This window comes from Colobus angolensis, unplaced genomic scaffold (genome assembly GCF_000951035.1).
Source record: "Colobus angolensis palliatus isolate OR3802 unplaced genomic scaffold, Cang.pa_1.0 Scaffold207, whole genome shotgun sequence".
Classification (NCBI taxonomy): Eukaryota; Metazoa; Chordata; class Mammalia; order Primates; family Cercopithecidae; genus Colobus; species Colobus angolensis.
In genome coordinates, this window is record NW_012115233.1 from 6,169,203 (window position 1) to 6,188,859 (window position 19,657).

At 54.4% G+C, this 19,657-nt stretch overlaps 2 protein-coding genes across 3 annotated transcripts in view; one reads left to right on the plus strand and one right to left on the minus strand.

Annotated features, from left to right (window-relative positions):
* Window positions 1-6,694, plus strand: part of DNAAF1 (dynein, axonemal, assembly factor 1) — a 32,791-nt gene extending 26,097 nt beyond the window's left edge. The window contains 5 exon segments of the mRNA XM_011942189.1: window positions 1,126-1,241; window positions 3,213-3,266; window positions 4,796-5,162; window positions 6,512-6,546; window positions 6,548-6,694. Coding sequence (XP_011797579.1) covers window positions 1,126-1,241; window positions 3,213-3,266; window positions 4,796-5,162; window positions 6,512-6,546; window positions 6,548-6,637 — 662 coding nt within the window. The 3' untranslated portion in view covers window positions 6,638-6,694.
* A 1,232-nt stretch (window positions 6,695-7,926) lies between these two features.
* TAF1C (TATA box binding protein (TBP)-associated factor, RNA polymerase I, C, 110kDa) lies at window positions 7,927-16,162 on the minus strand. 2 transcript variants are annotated; one of them, XM_011942190.1, is made up of 15 exons: window positions 15,993-16,162; window positions 13,902-14,111; window positions 12,782-12,863; window positions 12,495-12,592; window positions 12,329-12,418; window positions 12,161-12,234; window positions 11,316-11,554; window positions 11,058-11,174; window positions 10,857-10,974; window positions 10,702-10,773; window positions 10,430-10,565; window positions 10,145-10,288; window positions 9,251-9,425; window positions 9,027-9,164; window positions 7,927-8,932 (listed from the first exon to the last, which is right to left on the minus strand). In XM_011942190.1, exons 2-15 carry the CDS (start codon window positions 14,037-14,039, stop codon window positions 8,022-8,024), a joined length of 2,532 nt encoding a protein of 843 aa, XP_011797580.1. In that variant the 5' UTR covers window positions 14,040-14,111; window positions 15,993-16,162; the 3' UTR covers window positions 7,927-8,021. The 2 variants fall into 2 exon arrangements, with proteins under 2 accessions (XP_011797580.1, XP_011797581.1); XM_011942191.1 differs by lacking the exons at window positions 12,161-12,234; window positions 12,329-12,418; window positions 12,495-12,592; window positions 12,782-12,863 and having other exon boundaries at window positions 13,902-13,950; window positions 15,993-16,149.
* Window positions 16,163-19,657: the final 3,495 nt, after the last annotated feature.

The following is a 19,657-nucleotide window of genomic DNA, read 5'->3' on the forward strand; positions in this document are numbered from 1 at the left end:
GGGGGAAGAGTAGGGGCAGGCCCTGCGAGGTGGCTCACTCATGTAATCCCAGCACTGTGGGAGGCCGAGGCAGGCAGATTGCTTGAGGCCAGGAGTTTGAGACCAGCCTGGCCTACATAGTGAGAAACCCCCCTCCCCACAACCCCCGAGCCTCTACAAAAAAACCCAATAAATTAGCTGGGCACGGCGATGACCACTTGTTGTCCCAGCTACTTGGGAGGCTGAGGTGGGAGGGGTAGGGGACGGGAGGTCGAGGCTGCAGTGAGCTGAGATCGCACCACTGCACTCCAGCCAGGGTGACAGAGTGAGACCCTGTCTCAAAAAAATAAAAATAAGTAAATAAAAAGGAAAAGTAGGGGCCTGGATGAGGAAGGGGCCCATCGCGATTCCACATTCCTCAGGCGATCTTGCAGTTATGAAATTGCACAAGCCCTGACCCTCATGCAGCAGGAGGGGCGTGTGCCTGGCTGAGGGACAGGCCAGCAGTGGGCTGTGAAGCCTGCCCCTCCGTCTCTGAGCGAGTCGCCCCTGCTGGCATCACTTGTCGCCCCACAGCAGCTGCCGTTTCCAAGATTCCTGTGGCTGCTGCTTTGACTCCTGGATGGTGCTCTTCATCTCATGGGATTCGCCTCCAGGTTATAGAAAGGGGGAGCTGTTCCATTCTTTTCCCAGCAGACAGAAGCCTGTCACGAGGTGCGGCCTGTCATGGAGGCTGCCCTTTGGGCCCTGAAGAGGGTTTTTGTCTTTTTTTTTTTTTTTTCGAGATGGAGTCTCACTCTGTCACCCAGGCTGGAGTGCAGTGGTGTGATATTGGCTCATTGCAACCTCCACCTCCTGGGTTCGAGCGATTCTCCTGCCTCAGCCTCCCGAGTAGCTGGGACTACAGGCGCCCGCCACCACACCCGGCTAATTTTTGCGTTTTTAATAGAAACAGGGGTTTTGCTATGTTGGCCAGGCTGGACTTGAACTTCTGACCTTGGGATCCGCCTGCCTTGGCCTCCCAAAGTGCTGGGATTACAGGCATGAGCCACCGAGCCCAGACCTTGGGAACCCTTCTTCACTGTGGGCTTGTCCATCTGCCCACTGTGTGTTAAACTAACTCCAAGACTTGTTGTTGCTCTTTAGAGCTGACTCCCCAGGCTGTGGCCACTGAGGGTGTATTCGTTACAGAATCTGATGGGACAAGAATGGAAGATTTAGAAACCGTTAGACTGGAGACAAAGGAGACATTCTGCATCGATGTACGTGAAGTATTTAATCTTGGAGATAAGTATCAGTTTTACTGTTAGTAAAATAGGTGATCAGATGCAAACTCTGGAGACCCTCGATACCCCAAGTGTGGTCCTTGGGCCGGCAGGCCTGGCATTGCTGGGGCGCTGGTTAGACATGCAGACTCCCAGGCCTCACCCAAGGCCCACTGATCAGAATCCAACTTTAATGCACTGCCCTAGGTGATTCGTGCACATGCGTGCTCAAGTTTGGGGAGCCCGGGCCCAAATCACTACCCTTGAACCATGTCTACCAAACTCCATTCGTTTTTGCTAAAGAAGCTACTTTGCTAAGCAGTTCTGACTAGTTGCCTTATCCAAATTGGTGGTGAGAGTTACACTGTATCATCAGAGTTACACTGTATCATTATATATTGTATCTTTTTCCTCCTCCTCGGACACCACCCAGCAGGTAGCTCAGGCTCTCACTGGCCTTCTGGCTCACCGAGGTGTGACGGTTGTGTCCCATTCCCTTGAGTGAACGTTTGATCGCAGCCTTGCCTGTCACTCTTCCCTGAAGCTCTTCCCATTTTGATGACAGTCCCAAATGCTTAGGCCCACAAGAACAGTACCATGGGAATTCACACATTTGTGTCACAACCCCCCAAGAACTGTCCTTTGATGGGGCAGGAATAGGAGAGGCATTTCTGGGCACCTCTGACCTCATACCTTGGAGAGGTGGCCCCTCCCTCCTTCCTTGTTAAACTTCTCCTAAACCGGTGTTTCTGATGTCCAGACTTCAGAACTTCACATGACCCAGTAAGAGTTAAAGTGATCACGGTCAGAAGTCATAGTGGGTTTCTAGTTTTCTGGAGCTATGTAAAAAAAGAAACAAAGGCCAGGCGCGGTGGCTCACACCTGTCATCCCAGCACTTTGGGAGGCCGAGGTGGGTGGATCACATGAAGTCAGGAGTCAGCCTGGCCAACATGGTGAAAACCTATCTCTACTAAAAATACAAAAAAAAAAAAAAATTAGCTGGGCATGGTGGCAGGTGCCTGTAATCCCGGCTACTTTGGAGGCTGAGGCAGGAGAACTGCTTGAACCCAGGAGGTGGAGGTTGCAGTGATCCAAGATCTCACCACTGCACTCCAACCTGGGTGACAGAGTGAGACTCTGTCTCAAAAAAAAAAAAAAGAAAAGAAAAGAAAAGAAAAAGAAACATAATTGGGCAATTTCTCTCTCCCATTTGAGAACTGACCATATAGATAACTACAACACTAATAGCTAATATTAGTTGGTTTCTTATTATATGCATGACACCATTCTAAGTACGACTTGTATTGATTGATGTAACCCTTCCTACAACTCTAAGCGGTACATACTATTATCATCCCAATTTCCCAGATGAGGAAAATGAGGAGCAGAGAGGTTAGGAAACTTGCCCAAAGCCACACAGCTAGAAAATGGTGGTGGGGGAGTAACAGCCCAGGCAGCGTGGCTCCAGTTCATGCATCCAACCACGCACTATGCTGCCTCCCCAACCACGCACTGGTTTTTATGGACAAAGAGACCAAACAAACACCCACAATACAAAAAGTCCTACCAGTTTTGGGGAGATACAAAATATATTACTTTTATACCACATAGAGTTTTTGGACTAGTTTGTACAGAGGTGCATTTGGTTTGGGTCCCATTATTTCCCCCAAGATGAACGGACTGTGTCTCTTAATAAAGAAACAGAAAAAAGATGTGGAAATTCTTTAAATATATCACACCTTGCAAGTTCCCTTTCTTTTATTAGATCCAGACACCTGAAGTGGCAATGCTTGCTTTGTTTGTGCCTAGAGTTTCTTTGGGTGGGGAACAGGCAGAGGAGTCACCCGAGTGATTTGAGTAACTGTAACTAAGGCTGGGTTGACTGCGTGTTTGCCTTTATCGTGCCTATCAGAACGTTGACAGTGCGTGTGCCTCCCTGGTGATGTGCGGCTCACTTGCTCTTTCAGGACCTACCTGACTTGGAAGATGACGATGAAACAGGCAAATCTCTGGAAGACCAGGTTAAGGTCATTAGTCCATTTTCCCACAGTCAGCTTAATTCCACCTTCATTCTTGTTGTTTACAGTCTTTCTTCAAAACTTGAAAATGTTCCCTGTGCATAAAGCATTGAATCCCCCATATTCTCTTTTTTTCTTTTTCTTTTCTTTTTCTTTTTTCAGGCAGAGTCTGGCTCTGTCGCCCAGGCTGGAGTGCAACAGCCTGTTCCTGGCTCACTGCAACCTCCACCTCCTGGGTTCAAGCAATTCTCCTGTCTCAGGCTCCCGTGTAGCTGGGATTATAGGCATGTGCCACCACGCCCAGCTAATTTTTGTAGTTTTAGTAGAGATGGGATTTCACCATGTTGGCCAGGCTGGTCTCGAACTCCTGACCTCAAGTGATCCACCTGCCTCAGCCTCCCAAAGTGCTGGGCTTACAGGTGTGAGCCACCGCCCCCAGCCCACATCCCCCATATTTTCACCTTGCTGAAGGAAATGCCATTTGTTCTTGTTCAATTCTTTAAGATTTTATGATTAACCCCTTGAGAATCTATTGCTGGTTTGTAACAGCTGAGCACAGTGCAGAGTTACCTGAAAGCACTTTCTGTCATTAAGATGTAGTTCTATGTCCATCCTATGAATGTCTGTCTGAATATAGCTACAGATAGAGGGAAAGAAATGAAAACAGGAGAGAGGAAAGAAAGGGGTGAGTCTGTGAGGCATGGTGGGGAATTCTCTCAGAGTGGCGTGACCCTCTGCCCAGAGGCCATGACTGGAATTACCAGGAGCCCATATGTGCCAGACCCGTACCCTGAGGGAGAAGGAGGCATCAGCCAACATCTCTGTACGCGAGCTCAGTGGCAAAGAAAACACAGTTATTGTGGAGGGCTGCTGTCCAAGAAGCTAATTCTAGAGAGTCTGTGAGGGAAGCTGGGCTCAGGGGTGCGTCAAGCAGAGCCCAGGGCTCAGGGCTGTGCCCTCTCGGGTAGCAGGAGGGTGTGGAATAGCCAGTGGCTGGGGGAGCAGAGGCCGGAGAGAAGGGCATGGACATGAGCTGTGCCCAGGGAGTGGCCACCCCACCCCCAGGCCTAACTTTCAGAGTCCTGTGTTCCCTTGGGCCTTTCTTGGATGTGGCAACAGAATAGTTTGTGACATTGGGTGAAAAAGCAGAACTGGCACGGTGCACTGTAGAGTGACTCTGTTGTGAAAACAGAAACTTTTTTTTTTTTGAGACGGAGTCTCGCTCTGTCGCCCGGGCTGGAGTGCAGTGGCCGGATCTCAGCTCACTGCAAGCTCCGCCCCCCGGGTTCACACCATTCTCCTGCCTTAGCCTCCCAAGTAGCTGGGACTACAGGCGCCCGCCACCTTGCCCGGCTAGTTTTTTGTATTTTTTAGTAGAGACGGGGTTTCACCGTGTTAGCCAGGATGGTCTCGATCTCCTGACCTCGTGATCCGCCCGTCTCGGCCTCCCAAAGTGCTGGGATTACAGGCTTGAGCCACCGCGCCCGGCCGAAAACAGAAACTTTCAAACACATCTTTTCTTCTGTGAATAGAATATGTGCTTTCCGAAGATTGAGGTCATCTCGAACTTGAGTGATGACAGTGACCCTGAACTGGACTACACGTCACTCCCTGTGCTGGAAAACCTGCCTGCAGACACTCTGTCAAATATATTTGCCGTCTCTAAAGACATCTCAAAGGCGGCTCGGGCGCCCTTCACAGACATCTTTATAAAAGAAGCTAAGAGGGACTTGGAAGTCCGAAAACAAGACACCGAGTCCCCACGACCCCTGATCCAGGAGCTCAGCGATGAGGACCCCTCTGGCCAGCCACCGATGTCCCCCACCTGCCAAAGAGACGCTGCACCACTCACTTCCAGTGGAGACGGGGACAGCGACTTCCTTGCCGCCTCCTCTTCAGGTAAGAGCATGGGGCTGCGCACAGTGGAGACGGTGCTGGCTCCCCGGCCTGGGATGGGTGGGGCAGGGCACTCACTCAGCCCTACGCCAAGCTTTCCTGTTCCTGGAGGAGTCACCTAGGACAGACCACACAGATCCTCTGAACCCATTCCTGAGTTCACGGCTCTGAAGCTGCCACTTGCTGGTAGCCAGCCTGGGCCAGAAAGCTGCCGAGCCAGCCTGTTCTTGGGCAGCCAAGTCTGACTGTGTGTGAGGGTCACAAGGCACCTGTGGTCATGCAGATCTCCTGGGACAGGGGCCTAAGGACCCTGCATTTCCACCCCCTCCTCACCATCCCTGGCCTCAGCTGTTCTAGACCAAGGCTTTTGGAGGGGGCCACCGACACCACTGCTGGGGAGTGCAGGGCAGGCGAGGTGACAGCCGCAGGAGGGTGTGGCTGCTCCACAGTGACCCAGGCCTGGGTGAATCACAGGCCAGTCCTACTGGCCTTCAAGGTGGGGAAGACAAAAGGGCACCAGGCAGGGAAGGCGGCCAGAGGCCTGGCTGCAGAAGACCCAGAAAAACATGCTTAATGTACTGGGGCCTCCCCTCATGCTGCAGGCTGGCACATGCGCCTGGCAGATGTGGTTTGGGGGAACAGCTGGTTAGTACTGAGGACAAGCAAGCTGGGCTGTTTTTTCATTCAGCACCTGCCTTCAGGTGCACCCCCAAATCAGGGGCTTCGTGGAGCCTGGACCATTCTACTCTCACCCAGCACGCATCGGTGGCCGGGCTTTTTTCTGAAGACAGCTGCCTGGCTGACTCCAGACTTGCAGGCAAGAAGCAGGGAGGGCTTGAGTGCATTTCCCGGGAACACTGAGTGGCCTTCTCTTTCACTCTAGGAACCAGCCCAGACAAGAGAAGTGCAGTCTGAGCTGGAGCCCGTGGAGCCTCGGGTGGGGGTAGGCTGGAGGACACTGAATGATTTGTTTTGTTTGAGACAGTCTCACACTGTGGCCCAGGCTGGAGTGTAGTGATGTGCTCTCGGCTCACTGCAACCTCTGCCTCCTAGGTTCAAGCAATTCTCCTGCCTCAGCCTCTGAAGTAGCTAGGATTACAGCGTCAAAACGCTGGCTAATTTTTGTATTTTTAGTAGAGACGGGGTTTCCCCATGTTGACCAGGCTAGTCTTGAACTCCTGACCTCAGGTGATCTGCCTGCCTCGGACTCCCAAAATGCTGGGATTACAGGTATGAGCCACCACGCCGAGTCAAGGACACTGAATTTGGCCTGGACTGAACCCCAAGGCTGCCCCCCTGTCCTTGGAGTTACAGTGACAGGGAGAAACCACAGGTCACCCTTCCTTCCACAGTGCCGACTGAGAGCGCCACCACACCCTCAGAGACGTGTCGGAGTTGCCCAGCCCAGCTCTGCCCACGTGGGACTTCACTGCATTCCCAGCACTGAAAGCATCATAGTTCCCCCGAGTTATATGTAGCATAAATGGTTTAATTATAAATGTCTCCTTTAGGCATGATAAACATTTTAATACCCACGCGAGTCAATGTATGATTGGGCTATCTCCTATTTGTGTGAGTCACATGCAATTCCTTTCACCGGCCACCCTGAAAAAAGACCTTTCTCTTACCGTGTCATCAGAAACCAGACAGACCCCAGGTCCCTGCAAAATCTCCAGTGGGCCTTTTCCCCACAGGAAAGCAGAATCTTCCACTGCAGCTAGAGAAACTCAGAGGATAAGGGACTTGATGCTTTAGACATCAAAATAAGAAGGGGAGAGAGGAAAGAAAGGGGGGAGTCCGTGAGGCACAACAGAATTCTCCCAAAGTGTTATGACCATGATCCTCTCCTCAGAGGCCACTATCGAGAGCCCACAGGTGCCAGACCCACGTCCCGAGGGAGAAGGAACATCAGCCATCATCTCTGTGCGTGAGCTCAGTGTCAGGTAGTTACTGTGGCGGGATGCTGTCCAGCCTAAAAAATGTGACTGTTCCAGTTCATCTTCAGCTGACAAGTTTATTTAATCCCTGAACCTGGATCCAAGGCATCTCCCTGTACAAAACATCAGACCGTGGCAGAGACTGACAAAGCAACCCAAAACAGCAGCTGCCGACGGCCGCTGTGCCCACCTCAGCAGCAGCTCTGTGGGGGCCTCACTCCACCCTCACCAAACATAAGGAGGAGCCAGCACTACTGCCCCATTTCACCAGACAGGAAGGCACGAGAACTGAGACCTGCCTGAGGCCCCCACAGCTGCGGGGCAGCAGAGCCCTGTCTCCCAGCATAGACTAGACTCCCAGCGACACAGGCCCGCCAGCACCTCCAACCTGCCTTTTGGGATGATCCTCAGGCGAATATACAAAATACAGAAGAAACTACTATTATATTTTGTTGCCCTATCCCTTCAACTTGGCTCCATCTTGCTTGGCTCATCATCACAGTGGCCTCCAGAAGGTGGCGAGATCTGCTTTTTTTTTTTTTTTTTGAGACGGAGTCTCGCTCTGTCGCCCAGGCTAGAGTGCAGTGGCCAGATCTCGGCTCACTGCAAGCTCCGCCTCCCGGGTTTACGCCATTCTCCCGCCTCAGCCTCCCGAGTAGCTGGGACTACAGGCGCCCGCCACCTCGCCCGGCTAGTTTTTTGTATTTTTTAGTAGAGACGGGGTTTCACCATGTTAGCCAGGATAGTCTCGATCTCCTGACCTCATGATCCGCCCGTCTCGGCCTCTCAAAGTGCTGGGATTACAGGCTTGAGCCACCGCGCCCGGCGAGCTCTGCTTCTTAAGTTTCAACTGTGGAAGGCATATCTGGTCCCGGAGGAAGGATGAGGGACTCTCTGGGGCTTGAGGGCAGCCCACCTTGTGTCCTCAGAAGCCCATTCGAGGCTTCTTCCAGGGGCGCTGAGAGCCAGAGAGGACGGGTGTGTGCTGCTGGGAGCGGGTGGTCCAGACACTGGAGGCCTGGGAGGAGGGGGGTGTGGCGGCACATCCTGGGGTGCCCCTTTGGGGTGTCAGCTTAGCCATGTAGTCACGGAGCATCTGCCGCCCCTCTGCGGGGACGCCCTGGGCACACGCATCCGGAGTCAGCTCCTGGGAGGGTGGGGTCACGGGGGGCCGGGGCAGAGCATCAGCAGGTGGCCACTCAGGGCTGTGAGGGGGGCTGGTGTCCTCTGAGGGGTCCACATGGCCACTGAGCGAAAAGGTGCTGGACAGCTGGGTCCGGCGCTTGGGCCGCCTGGGCGGTCTCCCGGGCCCTGAGGTCCTGCCCTGCTGCCTCTCCCACCAGGCAGCCCCTCGGCCTGCCCAGGCTTCCCCCAGGCGCTTACTGAGCTTGTCCTCCGGGCCTGACTCGGGTACAGGGGGTGGCTCTGCCGCAGGGAGGGAGTCCAGGTCTCTCTGCAGCAGGAGCCGCCCTTGGGCCATGGCCTTGCGGAGCACGTCCGGCCGCTGCCCTTCCTCTTCCTCCCGCCACAGCTCTGTGCTACCCAGCAGCTGGCGGTGGGGGAAGGTGGGTGCTGTCCACACAGGAGGAGCCAGGGGCACTTTTAGCAGGGCCTTCAGCCACTGGCTGCAGCTGGCAGTGTCCTGGGAGGTCCAGGAAGCAGTGGGGGCACGACAGTCAGATTCGGTGTCACCGCGAGGCCCGGAGTCTCCGCGGTGGTCGGAGTCCGCCTGGGGGCGGAGCTGCTGGTAGAAGACATCTCCCGCCGCAGAGAGCTGGAAGAGCACCAGGCCTGGTGTGGGCACCGAGGGCAAGGGTGGGACGACGGCGGCCAGACCTGGTGACGGGAATGACAATGACCTCCAGGGCCTAGCGGGGGGAGGGGCGTTTTCCACCGGCCCCCCCAAGCTCGCTCCCCTGCCCCAGGACACCTATGGTTGGTGCTTTCAGGCGCTCCTGCAGCCGCCACTGGATCTTAGGCTCCAGCAGAGGAAATGCAGGGAGGGAGTCGGTCCTGGAAGGAAGAGACTGGGGGGGGCCTGCCAGGCGGGGTGCCGATGCCCCTTCTCCTGAGGAAGGACAGACAGCTGAGGCCCCATCCAGGCCCCGACAGCCCCATCTCCCACACGCCGCCCACGCTGGCCTAGACCCTCACCAGCCAGGTGCAGCAGGTGCAGCTGCCCACCCTGGCCTCCGAGGAGCAGGGGCTGCACGCAGCCAGGTCGGGGCGGAGGCAGCAGTCGGGCCAGCAGGAGTGGGGAGGGGAGGCCATGGTTCCACTTCAGCATCGGCACCAGGGGGAGGCGCTCGTCCACTAGGTAGAGAGAGAACTGGGGCCCGAGAAAGAAGGGGGATGTGGCCGAACCTGGGAGCTGAGCTGTGTAGTGGCCCTCCAGGCCCCATGTGGCTCTCCGGGTGAGTACAGAGCCCTGAGGGGCAGCAGCATCTCCCATCAGCCTCCAAGTGCCTCTCACACTGCACCTGCCAGCCCTGAACAGGAGGTGCTTCCCGAGTGGGTGGCATCTTCACCGATTCTGACCAACAGCCAGGTGGACAGACAGAACAAGTGGGAAAGGTGTGCTCAGAAGAGGTGTGGGGGAGCCTTGCCAGCTGAAACCTGCCTGGCCTTCCCGCAGCCACCCCCACACTCTCCTGACCCCAGAGCCTATGCTCGAGGCGTGCCTACAAATGTCCCCAGGAGGGCGGGGTGAGGACGGACCCGCTCCCTCAGAGCCCCTGCCTCCTGCACAGCAGAAACTGTCCAGCTCTGCACGGAAGCCCCACCCCGAGGCTCCTCCTCCCCAGCTATTCCACCCCTGGCTGTATCTTGAAGCCCTTACTAAGGGGAGGCCCTGGGAGAGCTTCCCCACCTGCCTGTTAGCACTGGCTGTAGGATCCACTGCGTGTTTGGGCCACAGATTCATGCAGGGTTGAGTCTGGTCTGCTGGGTGGTTGTCTGGGCCCAGCAGAGCCGCTGGTAAGCAGCAACCTCTAGTGACCATCTGAGACAGAGCAGAGGTGGGGCGGGGCGGTGTTGTGTGCCACTCACCTGGGTACAGACGAGATGGAGAGTAGGGGGTAGGCATTCAGAGCTGGAGTGCCCCAGGTACTGGGTGAGCAGGACACGTTCCCCTTTCTGGCACGAAGCCTCTGCCCCCACACGAAATAGCAACAGACCACAGCCCGGCGGGCCCTGGAAGAGAAACACAGGGTCAGCCCTCCTCACAGTCCCAGGCCCATGACATCATCCTCACCCAGGCCGCAGCCAGCCTGGGACTCACTGCTCTGCGGCTGCTCCCGCAGTCAGGGCGGATCTCCTGCCGCCATCCCATACCTGAGTGTCAACCATCTTCACTCCAGTGCGGTCACCCACAGTCAGCACCCGAGGGTGGGCGGTGAAGTCTGCCCAACGCCAGGAAGAGGAGTCCCGGAACACAAGCGTCTCGGGGTCCTTGTAGACTTGCTGCAGCCTTGGGGAGATGGGCAAGCCATGGGTAGGGGGGACAGGCTGATGTGGAAGGCAATCAAGGGTCGCGCCATGCTGAACAGGGAGTGACGGGCCAGAGCTGTTTGTTAGGGTGGGGGGTTCATGGGAAGCGGCAATACCCATCCTCAGGGCTCCACAGGCAGACGGCTCCTGAGCGGCTGCAGATGGCCAGCTCCCCGGGCAGGTGAGGGCTACGGGGCAGGAACACATTCACATCAGGCTGCTCGCCCCTGCCCCCAGCCCCTCCTCACTGACAAGACTGACTCCCCCTCACCTGAGGCTGATCCCTGTGGCCCCCTTCTCCACCTGCATTGCCTGCAGAAGGGTTGGCTGCCACTGTTTACCGAACTTCCACACGGCACAGTGGTAGTCAGAGCGGACGGCCAGCAGAGCTGAGGAGGGATGGAAAGGGTCAGGGGTCAGGGGTCAGGCAGCAGGTCAGCCAGTGAGGGAGGAACATGTGTAAGGGCCTTACTTTCTCCCTGGACAGTGCATGTCACCACCTGCCGGACAGGTCCCTGGAGCTGGATGCGTCCAGGCTTCCCAAGGAATTGCGGACTGTCACCTGGGCTCAGAACAACCTCTTGGAAATCTGGGCCTCTCACTAAGGATCAGTGCACGAGCTGTGGCCACTGCACGCCCCACATTCCTGCCCTTCCCTGGACCATGCCAAGAGCACCTCCTCCACCAGACGGGAGCCCGCTGGGATCCCCTGTCTCGCAAGAAAGGATACGCAGCCTGTCCAGGGCACCTCCAGCAGGGTAGACCAGCTGCCCGAACTGGGGTGTCCTTCCAGGCACCCAGGCCAGCGCACCCCCAGTGCAGGCCTCATCCAGAAGCAGCTGCTCCCACCGCAGCACCAGCTCCTCGTGCAGAAGCTCTGCCAAGTGGCTCGCCACCGATGTGCCCAGGATGGGGCCCCCAAGGATAGAGAAGCGGCGCTGTCGGTTGCTGAGGTAAGCCCAGGGACACCTGGGGACCAGAGAACAGCAGGAGGATCACTCAGTAGCACTCAGGGGAGGACAGGTCCCATCCCAAGGAGGCCAAGTGCAGTGGACACATTTCTTATTCACCTAGAATTTCTTCCTTTGGGAAACCACCCCATCCTGTTCCCATGCCCTGGAAGCAATCATGTGACCCAGACCTGGCCATCAACAATATTCCATTGCCCTTGCCACAGCGACTGGTTCACAGATGGGTGTGAGACCTAAGCCAAGCCAACCAAACTCCTTTCTGGGATTCTGGTGCCTCAGGAAGGACACTGGCTCTTTCTACCTACAGACAGCCTGTCTAGGAACTGTGCAGGAAGAGGCAAGTGGACGACAGAGTAGAGAGACACAGCTCTACGAATATTATTTGAACACCTGGATGCAGCCATACCTGAAGTCCACAAATTTAAATCTGCTTTCCCCTGAGATGATTTGGAGTTGGAAGTCTGGTATAAGAAAGCACAGCTCAGACTGCATGGAGCAGGGGGGAAGTGTGTATGACAGAAACCTGGATGTGCATCCTAGCACCTCTTATATCCCCACCACCAGCTACGTCTATCCATCTCCTCTTTTCTCATTAGCCACTTGCCCCCAGGGCTGGTGTCCACCGAGGTCCTGGAGCAGCTTCTTCACACTGACCACTGTTGTCTTCTTAGTGCGGCTCTGCATGGAAAGGCCTCGTCAAGCTCACACACCCTCAAGTTCACCCCTGAAGGACAGCAGGGAGTCCCTACCCCTGGTGTCATGAGCCACTCACCCCTACTCCCTCCAGCTTGAAATCCTCCAGCATCAGCTTCCCCAGGGGTGCAAAGGCTACGTCTCCATGATCCCAGAGGAACCGGCTGATCTGGGGAGAGGTGGAGGCCAGGTCACTAAGCACAGTCTCCAGGCTACGCAGCACTGTCCTCCGTGGGCCCACTCACCTGTTCAGTCACATCCAGCACGACTCGAGGTCGCCTCCGATACCGGTACCCTCCGCGGAAAAGCAGGTCCCGCGCAGTCAGGCCAGGGTCCCAGGGATCTGAGAAGGAGGTTACGGAAAGGGCTGGGGCGGGCACAGGAGTGCAGCCAGATGCCCTGGGCGACTGGAGGCATCCAAGGGCCCCGAGCGAGCACAGGCTTAGCAGGGAGAGGAAGGTCTCAGGAGTGGGAGCCGCGGGAAGAATAGGTGGAGCGGTGTGGAATGAGCCCGGAGGAATGAGACCCTCACCGATGACGGAAGGCAGCATGGGGAGAGGCCCAGGGGTCGCCGGCTCCCACAGCAGGTCCTTGGTCACATGCAGTGCCCCGTTCTGAAGGGAAGACAATCACAATGACAGTATCATGACGAGTGCCCTCCCCGGGCCAGGCTCTGCGCAGGCATTCATCTTTTATCAACTCATCCAATCCTTACAACAATCCTGCGAAGTTGGGATGACTGGCATTGTCACACTGCCACCTGCCCCAGATGACAGAGCTGGTAAAGAGAATAGCTGGGACGTGAACCCAGGCAGCCTGACCCCAGAGTTCATGTTTCTGACCTCCGCCTGTGCTGGCTTTCAAAGAAGGAAGCCCCTCATGCCACCAGTGGCTGGTCTGCATCCCACTTAACCTCATTTCCATTCAGGAGACCTTGCAGTCACTCTGGAAGCCCGGCAGGCAGTTCCACCTCCCTTTGCTGGGCTGGCCTGAGATGTTTCAGCTCAAATGACACAGATCTAGCAAACTAGACTCCTAGAGGAGCCCCAATTTGATGTCAGACCTTCCCTCATAAGGAGGCCATCCCTGACCCCTGTTCCTCAAGCCCCCACTCACTCTCTGTCTTTTTATTTGCTCATCCGTTTGCCTCTGCCAGGCTTCATTCCTAGACAGGGTGTTTCCAAGGGGAACTAGGGGGCTGAGGATTCTAAGCAAAGGGCCAGTGTCCCTCCAGAGGCACCAGAAACCCTGGCAGGTCTATCCTCCCCTCTCCCAATCCTGCTATGCTGTTTCGGCATCCTTCTGGTTTCATGCCAAGCTCGGATCACATTTTGTAAACACCTCATCCGTTGGATAAAGTTCACTTGTTTATTCTCGCTCAACTCAGCTCTCCATTCCAGGAAGGAAAGGGGTCAACCGACTGATTCAGGCAGCATTTCCAGGGTCTCATATGGCATCCAGCATAGTGGGGGCATCCGTCTAGGGATGGCAGGGTAGCCCACGTACCCCAGAGGAGGTGGCACAGCCTGTGTCTCAGCAGACTTGTGTGAATGCCACCCCACTCTGTGGCCTTTCAACTGGTATGAATGTGAGACAGGGGACCCAGGAACGGGTGCCCCTGGAGCTGCCAGGGCCCCTGCCTCCATCCTCACCTCTGAGTTCTGGGGCTGGGTCTCTGGCAGAGTCAGCGCATGTTGCCAGCTGCACATGAAAGAGAGGTCAGGGATGTCGCTCAGACCAAGGGGTCCAGTCATAAACAACGCGGGGCGGAGGGAGCGGGGGAAGTCCATCCCGGAAATAAGGACCAAGCACCACACTGGCCACCTCGAGAGACTGGAAGCTGGTAAGGGGCGCCAGGGTTCCTGAGGAGAGAAAAGGGCACGATGGGAAGCATATGCTCTTTGAGGAAGCAGATAACAAAAAACAAAGATGTAGCCCAATGCCAAGCAGTAATGAGAACTGTATTAAAGCAAACCACCCGTCCAGAAGGGGATCTGGTAATGGGCTGAGGGCATGGTTTCAGCAAAGCCAGCCAGGAAAAGCCTCGTTGAGAAGGTGGCATTTGAGCACAGCCTGAACCCTGTGAAGGAGAGAACCAGGTGCACAACTGGGGAGAGGGTTCCAGGCAAAACGATCAACAACTGTGAAAATCCTACAGCAGTGAAGTGTGTGAGAAACGAGGCAGCCAGAGTGAGCAAGGTGGAGAGCGGTAGAGATGGAGTGACACAGACGGCAAGGGGCAGCCTCTCTCACAGCTCGAAATGTCATCATACATTTACAGACTACACCCCCAAGACGCTCGAGTTACTCCACAGCCAGGGACTGCATCTCAGCATTGTCTTCCTACTGTCAAGCACAGTGCCTCCCAGAAAATGCACTATGGGTTGAATAAAAATAAATTTCTATCACAAGGGGCCGAGCGTGGTGGCCCATGCCGGTAATCCTAGCACTTTGGGAGGCCAAGGCGGGTGGATCACCTGAGGTCAGGAGTTCGAGACTGGCCTGACCAACATGGAGAAACCTGGTCTCTACTAAAAATACAAAATTAGCCGGGCGTGGTGACGCATGCCTGTAATCCCAGTTACTCGGGAGGCTGAGGCAGGAGACTTCCTTGAAGCCGGGAGGCGGAGGTTGCAGTGAGCTGAGATCGCGCCACTGTACTGCAGCCTGGGCAACAACAGCGAAACTCCATCTCGAGAAAAAAAAATTACACCACAAGGCTTTGGTAAATACAGTCCTCTAGAAGTATGAGCAGCCATAGCATCCTTCCTTTTTAATTAACAAAAATAACAGGGGCAAAAATAACAGCAGCTCTCACTGACCAAGCGCCAGCATCTATCTGCTAGGCGCAAGCTAAATGCTGCACGCTTCCACCGCAGCCCCTGTTACGGAGTTCAGGAAACCAAGGCTCAGCAAGAACTTTAGTCCAACAGCTCTTAGCTGCCACATCCAAGACTTGATTCCCATCCGATTCAGAGGCAGAGCTCTGAACCACTGCTCTCGCATGCACCGAAATGCAAACGCTAGCATTAGAGTCTCGCTAAACAAAAATCTTTTCCCTTTGGCCGAGTGCGCGGCTCCCACCTGTAATCCCCGCACTTGGGGAGGCCAAGGCGGGTGGATCAGGGATGTCGCTCAGACCAAGGGGTCCAGTCATAAACAACGCGGGGCGGAGGGAGTGGGGCCAGAAGTTTGAGACCAGCCCGGCCAATATAGTAAAACCTTGTCTTTGCTAAAAATACAAAAAATAGCAGGGTGTGGTGGTGCACACCTGTAATCGCAGCTACTGAGGAGGCTGGGGCACGAGAATCGCTTGAATCTGGGAGGTAGAGGTTGCAGTGAGCTGGGATCATGCCACAGCACTCCAGTCTGGGTGACAGAGCAAGACTCTATCTCAAAAATAAAATAGAAACAAAAATATTTTCTCTTGGAACCGCATAGCCTGAAACGATCCTAGGCAGGCGGAGAGGGCTGGTGGAGCGCACGACCCCACAAAAGCCCTCAAGACAAGGCAGCCTCGACTTCCCTGGCCGGCTTCCCGCCCTCGCTGCGGGCTCTCCAGGCCCCTTTAGACCTCCAAGACTACAGGACTCAGTCGGGTCCGCACTAACGACAGGCCGGGGACTGCGAAACGTGAGCCAGCCGCGGGGACGGGGAACTGGGGGAGTCCCTCCCCTCCTACATCTGCGGGTCCACTCCTCTCGAACATGCCCAGTCCGCGCGGAGGGGGCGCATGCACTTACGTGACCCCGGTCTCGTCGTGGCCGTCCGGAAAATGGGCTTCGGCGTGATGCTCGCCGGACCCTGACACCAAGAGGGAAATCTCAAGTAGAACCCCAACTTCGGCACTCAGGATGCGTCAGCCCCGCCGCAGCCACTCACGGTCTTCCGGTTTGGACCGGAAGTGCCTCCTGGTGAGGCAGGAAGTCCCACCTCCCCGCCAGGCCTCTTAGGGTCCTGGCGCGCCCCCTCCCGGGAGGAGAGGGGAACTGGCGTGCAGGCGGCGCGCGGGCAGCGGAAATAAAGCTCCCTCGAGTTCCAACAGTGGAGGCCGGGTGGACTTAGGTTCGAATCCCACATCTGCTTCACCAAGTTCCTCAGAGTTGTATCAAATTAATCATTTAACGAACTCTCACGGAGCACATACTATAAGCCAGACACTGTATTAGTCAGTAGGTATCCTACTGATTGTCCTTAAATCCCAAGAAGCGGGCTTCACAAATAAGGGTACAAATACCTCCTGAGAGTGAGGCTTTTCCAGGGGTAGTCGTGCAGGGAGAGCTTTAGGCAGTGGTCCTCAAACTCTAGGTAGTGTGCGCAGCAGTAGCACCTGGGGGGCTCCAATTCCGTAAGTCTGGGGTGGGGCCTGATAATTTGCCTAAGTTCCCAGGTGATGCTGATACTGCGTATCTGGGGCCCATGCTTTAAGAACCACTGTCCAGTCATAAACCTTACCATTATCCTAACATAGTAGTTCTCAAACTTGAGTGAGCCTTAGAACCACCTGGGGGACTTGTTACACGTTTGCTAGGCTCCACCCCACCTCTGGCCCCCGAGCTGCTGATTCAGTAGGTCTGGGATGTGGCCCAAGAGTCTGCATTTCTAGCAAGTTCCCAGATGATGCTGGTCCAGGGGCCATACTTTGAGAACGGTTGCTTTAAATAATCAATTTCCAAATTCTCAGCTGTCATCTATACCTTTATTTGTTTATTTTTTTGAGATGGAGGCTAGAGTGCAGAGGCGCGACCTCGGCTCACTGCAACCTCCGCCTCCTGGGTTCAAGCAGTTCTCCTGCCTCAGCTTCCCGAGTGGCTGGGATTACAGGCCTGCGCCACCATGCTTGGCTAATTTTTGTATTTTTAGTAGAGATGGGGTTTCACCATGTTGGTCGAACTCCTGACCTCAAGTGATCCGCCTGCCTAAGCCTCCCAAAGTGCTGGGATTACAGGATGAGCCACCGTGCCTGGCCTATATGTTTTTTTTTTCTGGAAGTTTTTACCTGGACTAAAAGTGTCAGCAGGGCTGTGTTCCTTTTGGGAGGTTCTAAGGAAGAGTCCACTGTGTTGCCTTTTCTGGCTTCGGGAAGCTGCCTGTGTTCCTTGGCTCATGACCCCTTTCCATCTTTGAAGCCAGCAATGCCAGTTGGATTCTTCTCATGAGGCCATCTCTCTAGTTTTGACTCTTCTGTCTCCCTCCTTCCCATGTAAGGACCCATGTGATTATAGTGGGCCCACCCAGGTAATCCAGGATAATCTTCCTGTTTTATTTATTGTTTTGAGACAGGGTCCCACTCCATCGCCCAGGCTAGGGTGCAGCGGTACCATCATGGCTCACTGCAGCCTCAATTTCCCAGGCTCAGATGATTTTCCCACCTCAGTCTCTCGAGTAGCTGGGATTACAGGCACACGCCACCATGCCTGGCTAATTTTTTTTTTTTTTTTTTTTTTGAGACAAGAGTTTCATTCTGTCACCCAGGCTGGACTGCAGTGGTGCGATCTTGGCTCACTGCAACCTCCGTCTTCCAGGTTCAAACGATTCTCCTGCCTCAGCCTCCTGCGTAGCTGGGATGACAGGTGCCCGCCACCACACCCAGCTAATTTTTCTATTTTTAGTAGAGACAGGGTTTCACCATATTGGCCAGGCTGGTCTTGAACTCCTGGCCATTTGATCCACCCACCTCGGCTTCCCAAAGTGCTGGGATTACACACGTGAGCCACTGTGCCCAGCTTAATTTTTGTAGTTTTTGTTGAGATGGGATTTCATCATGTTGCCCAGGTTGGTCTTGAACTCCTGGGCTCAAGTTACCCTCCCACCTCAGCTTACCAAAGTGCTGGGGTTACAGGCATGAGCCCTATTTTAAAGTCAGCTGATTAGCAACCTTACTTCCACCTGCAACCTTAATGCCTCCTTGCCAAATAATATACTCATAGGTTCTGGGGATTAGGCTGTAGGCATCTTTGGGGGAACCATTATTTTGCCTACCACACTAATATTCTATATTACCCTTATAAAACACCTATCCAGCTTTGGCACTGGGAGGTCAATTCCTGTTCTTCCTTCCCTCCTTTCTCTGAATAAGCCATTATCAATTTGCTCTTGTAACTGACATATACTTAACATGCAGTAAAGCACACAAGTCTTAAATGTACAACTCATTGAGTTTTTATTAATACATACATAGAAACCCACATAAATACCACCCAGATCAAGACAGAGAACATTTCTATCACTCAGGAAAGTTCCAGCCAGGCACAGTGGCTCATGCCTGTAATTCTAGCACTTTGGGAGGCCGAGGTGGGAGGGTTGGTTGAGTCCAGGAGTTCAAGACCAGACTGGACAACACAGCAAGACCCCTGTCTGTATAAAAAAAATTTTTTTTAAAGAAAATTCCCTGGCGCCACTTTCCGGTCAATACTTCCTTCAAGAAGGAAGCACTATTCGGACTCTTATCACCATAGATTAGTTTTGCCACTTCAAGAACTTTACATAAGTGGAATCATGGAGAGGATGTGTCTGGCTTCTTCTGCGCCCTGTGCCTAATAGATTCACCTGTGTTGTGCACACAGCTGTTGGTTCCTTTTCAAATTAGTGAGTTGTGTTCCATTGTATGAACATACCACCATTTACTTGTTCACACAACCTCCTGTTGGTGAGCGTTTGGGGTGTTACTGGGTTTGATGACTTTGTGGAAGCCTCTCTGTGGATATGTGCAGCCCTCAGTCCATTTCTGGACATCTGCTGTGCTGTCCCTTCACTCTCCTGGGCCTCATCCCACTCTCTGGGCTGCACACACACACAAAATGGAATTGTTCTTCCTGATGTCAATCCTTGACATGTTGAGGAGGCCGACTACCCAGCCCACCACACCTGCTCCTCCCAAGTCAAAGGTTCTGGGAAGACTCCACCACCTGCTCCTTATATGCCCCAGCACCCCCACTGTCACAATCCTGGTGAGCGCTGACAGGCCCAGCTTTAGCAGCAGCAGCAGCAGCAGCAAGCACTGTGACAAATCTTACAGACACTGGTCATGCTTTCCCAAGTAAGTGGCTACTACAAGACTCAGTTAAACTTGCAGCCTCCTTCAAGCAAATACGCGTTGCATCACAGTAAGCCTCGTGTAAATTGTCTTCATCCCTGTCTTCACCTTATTTTTCCTATTTCTCTTGATCTCTAGCTCCTCACTTTAAACAATTGTTATCTTGTGGTATTTTTATGAATCAACTCAAAATCCCTTCTTGGGGGGCGGGGGGGAAAGGCAGACTGTCAAATGGCTATTTAAAAAAAAATTTTTTTTTTTTTTTTGAGACAGAGTCTTGCTCTGTTGCCCAGGCTGGAGTGCAGTGCCACAATCTCAGCTCACTGCAGCCTCTGCCTCCCGGGTTCACGCCATTCTCCTGCCTCAGCCTCC

What these genes read in the sequence shown, in the direction of transcription:
- TAF1C (XM_011942190.1), bottom strand. Translation starts at nt 14,039, where the DNA reads ATGGACTTCCCCCGCTCCCTCCGCCCCGCGTTGTTTATGACTGGACCC. An exon ending in ATGCACTGTCCAGGGAGAAA is followed by an intron (nt 10,975 to 11,057) that starts GTAAGGCCCTTA and finishes ATCCCTCCTCAG; the next exon opens with CTCTGCTGGCCGTCCGCTCT. An exon ending in TCCATCTCGTCTGTACCCAG is followed by an intron (nt 9,426 to 10,144) that starts GTGAGTGGCACA and finishes CTCGGGCCCCAG; the next exon opens with TTCTCTCTCTACCTAGTGGA.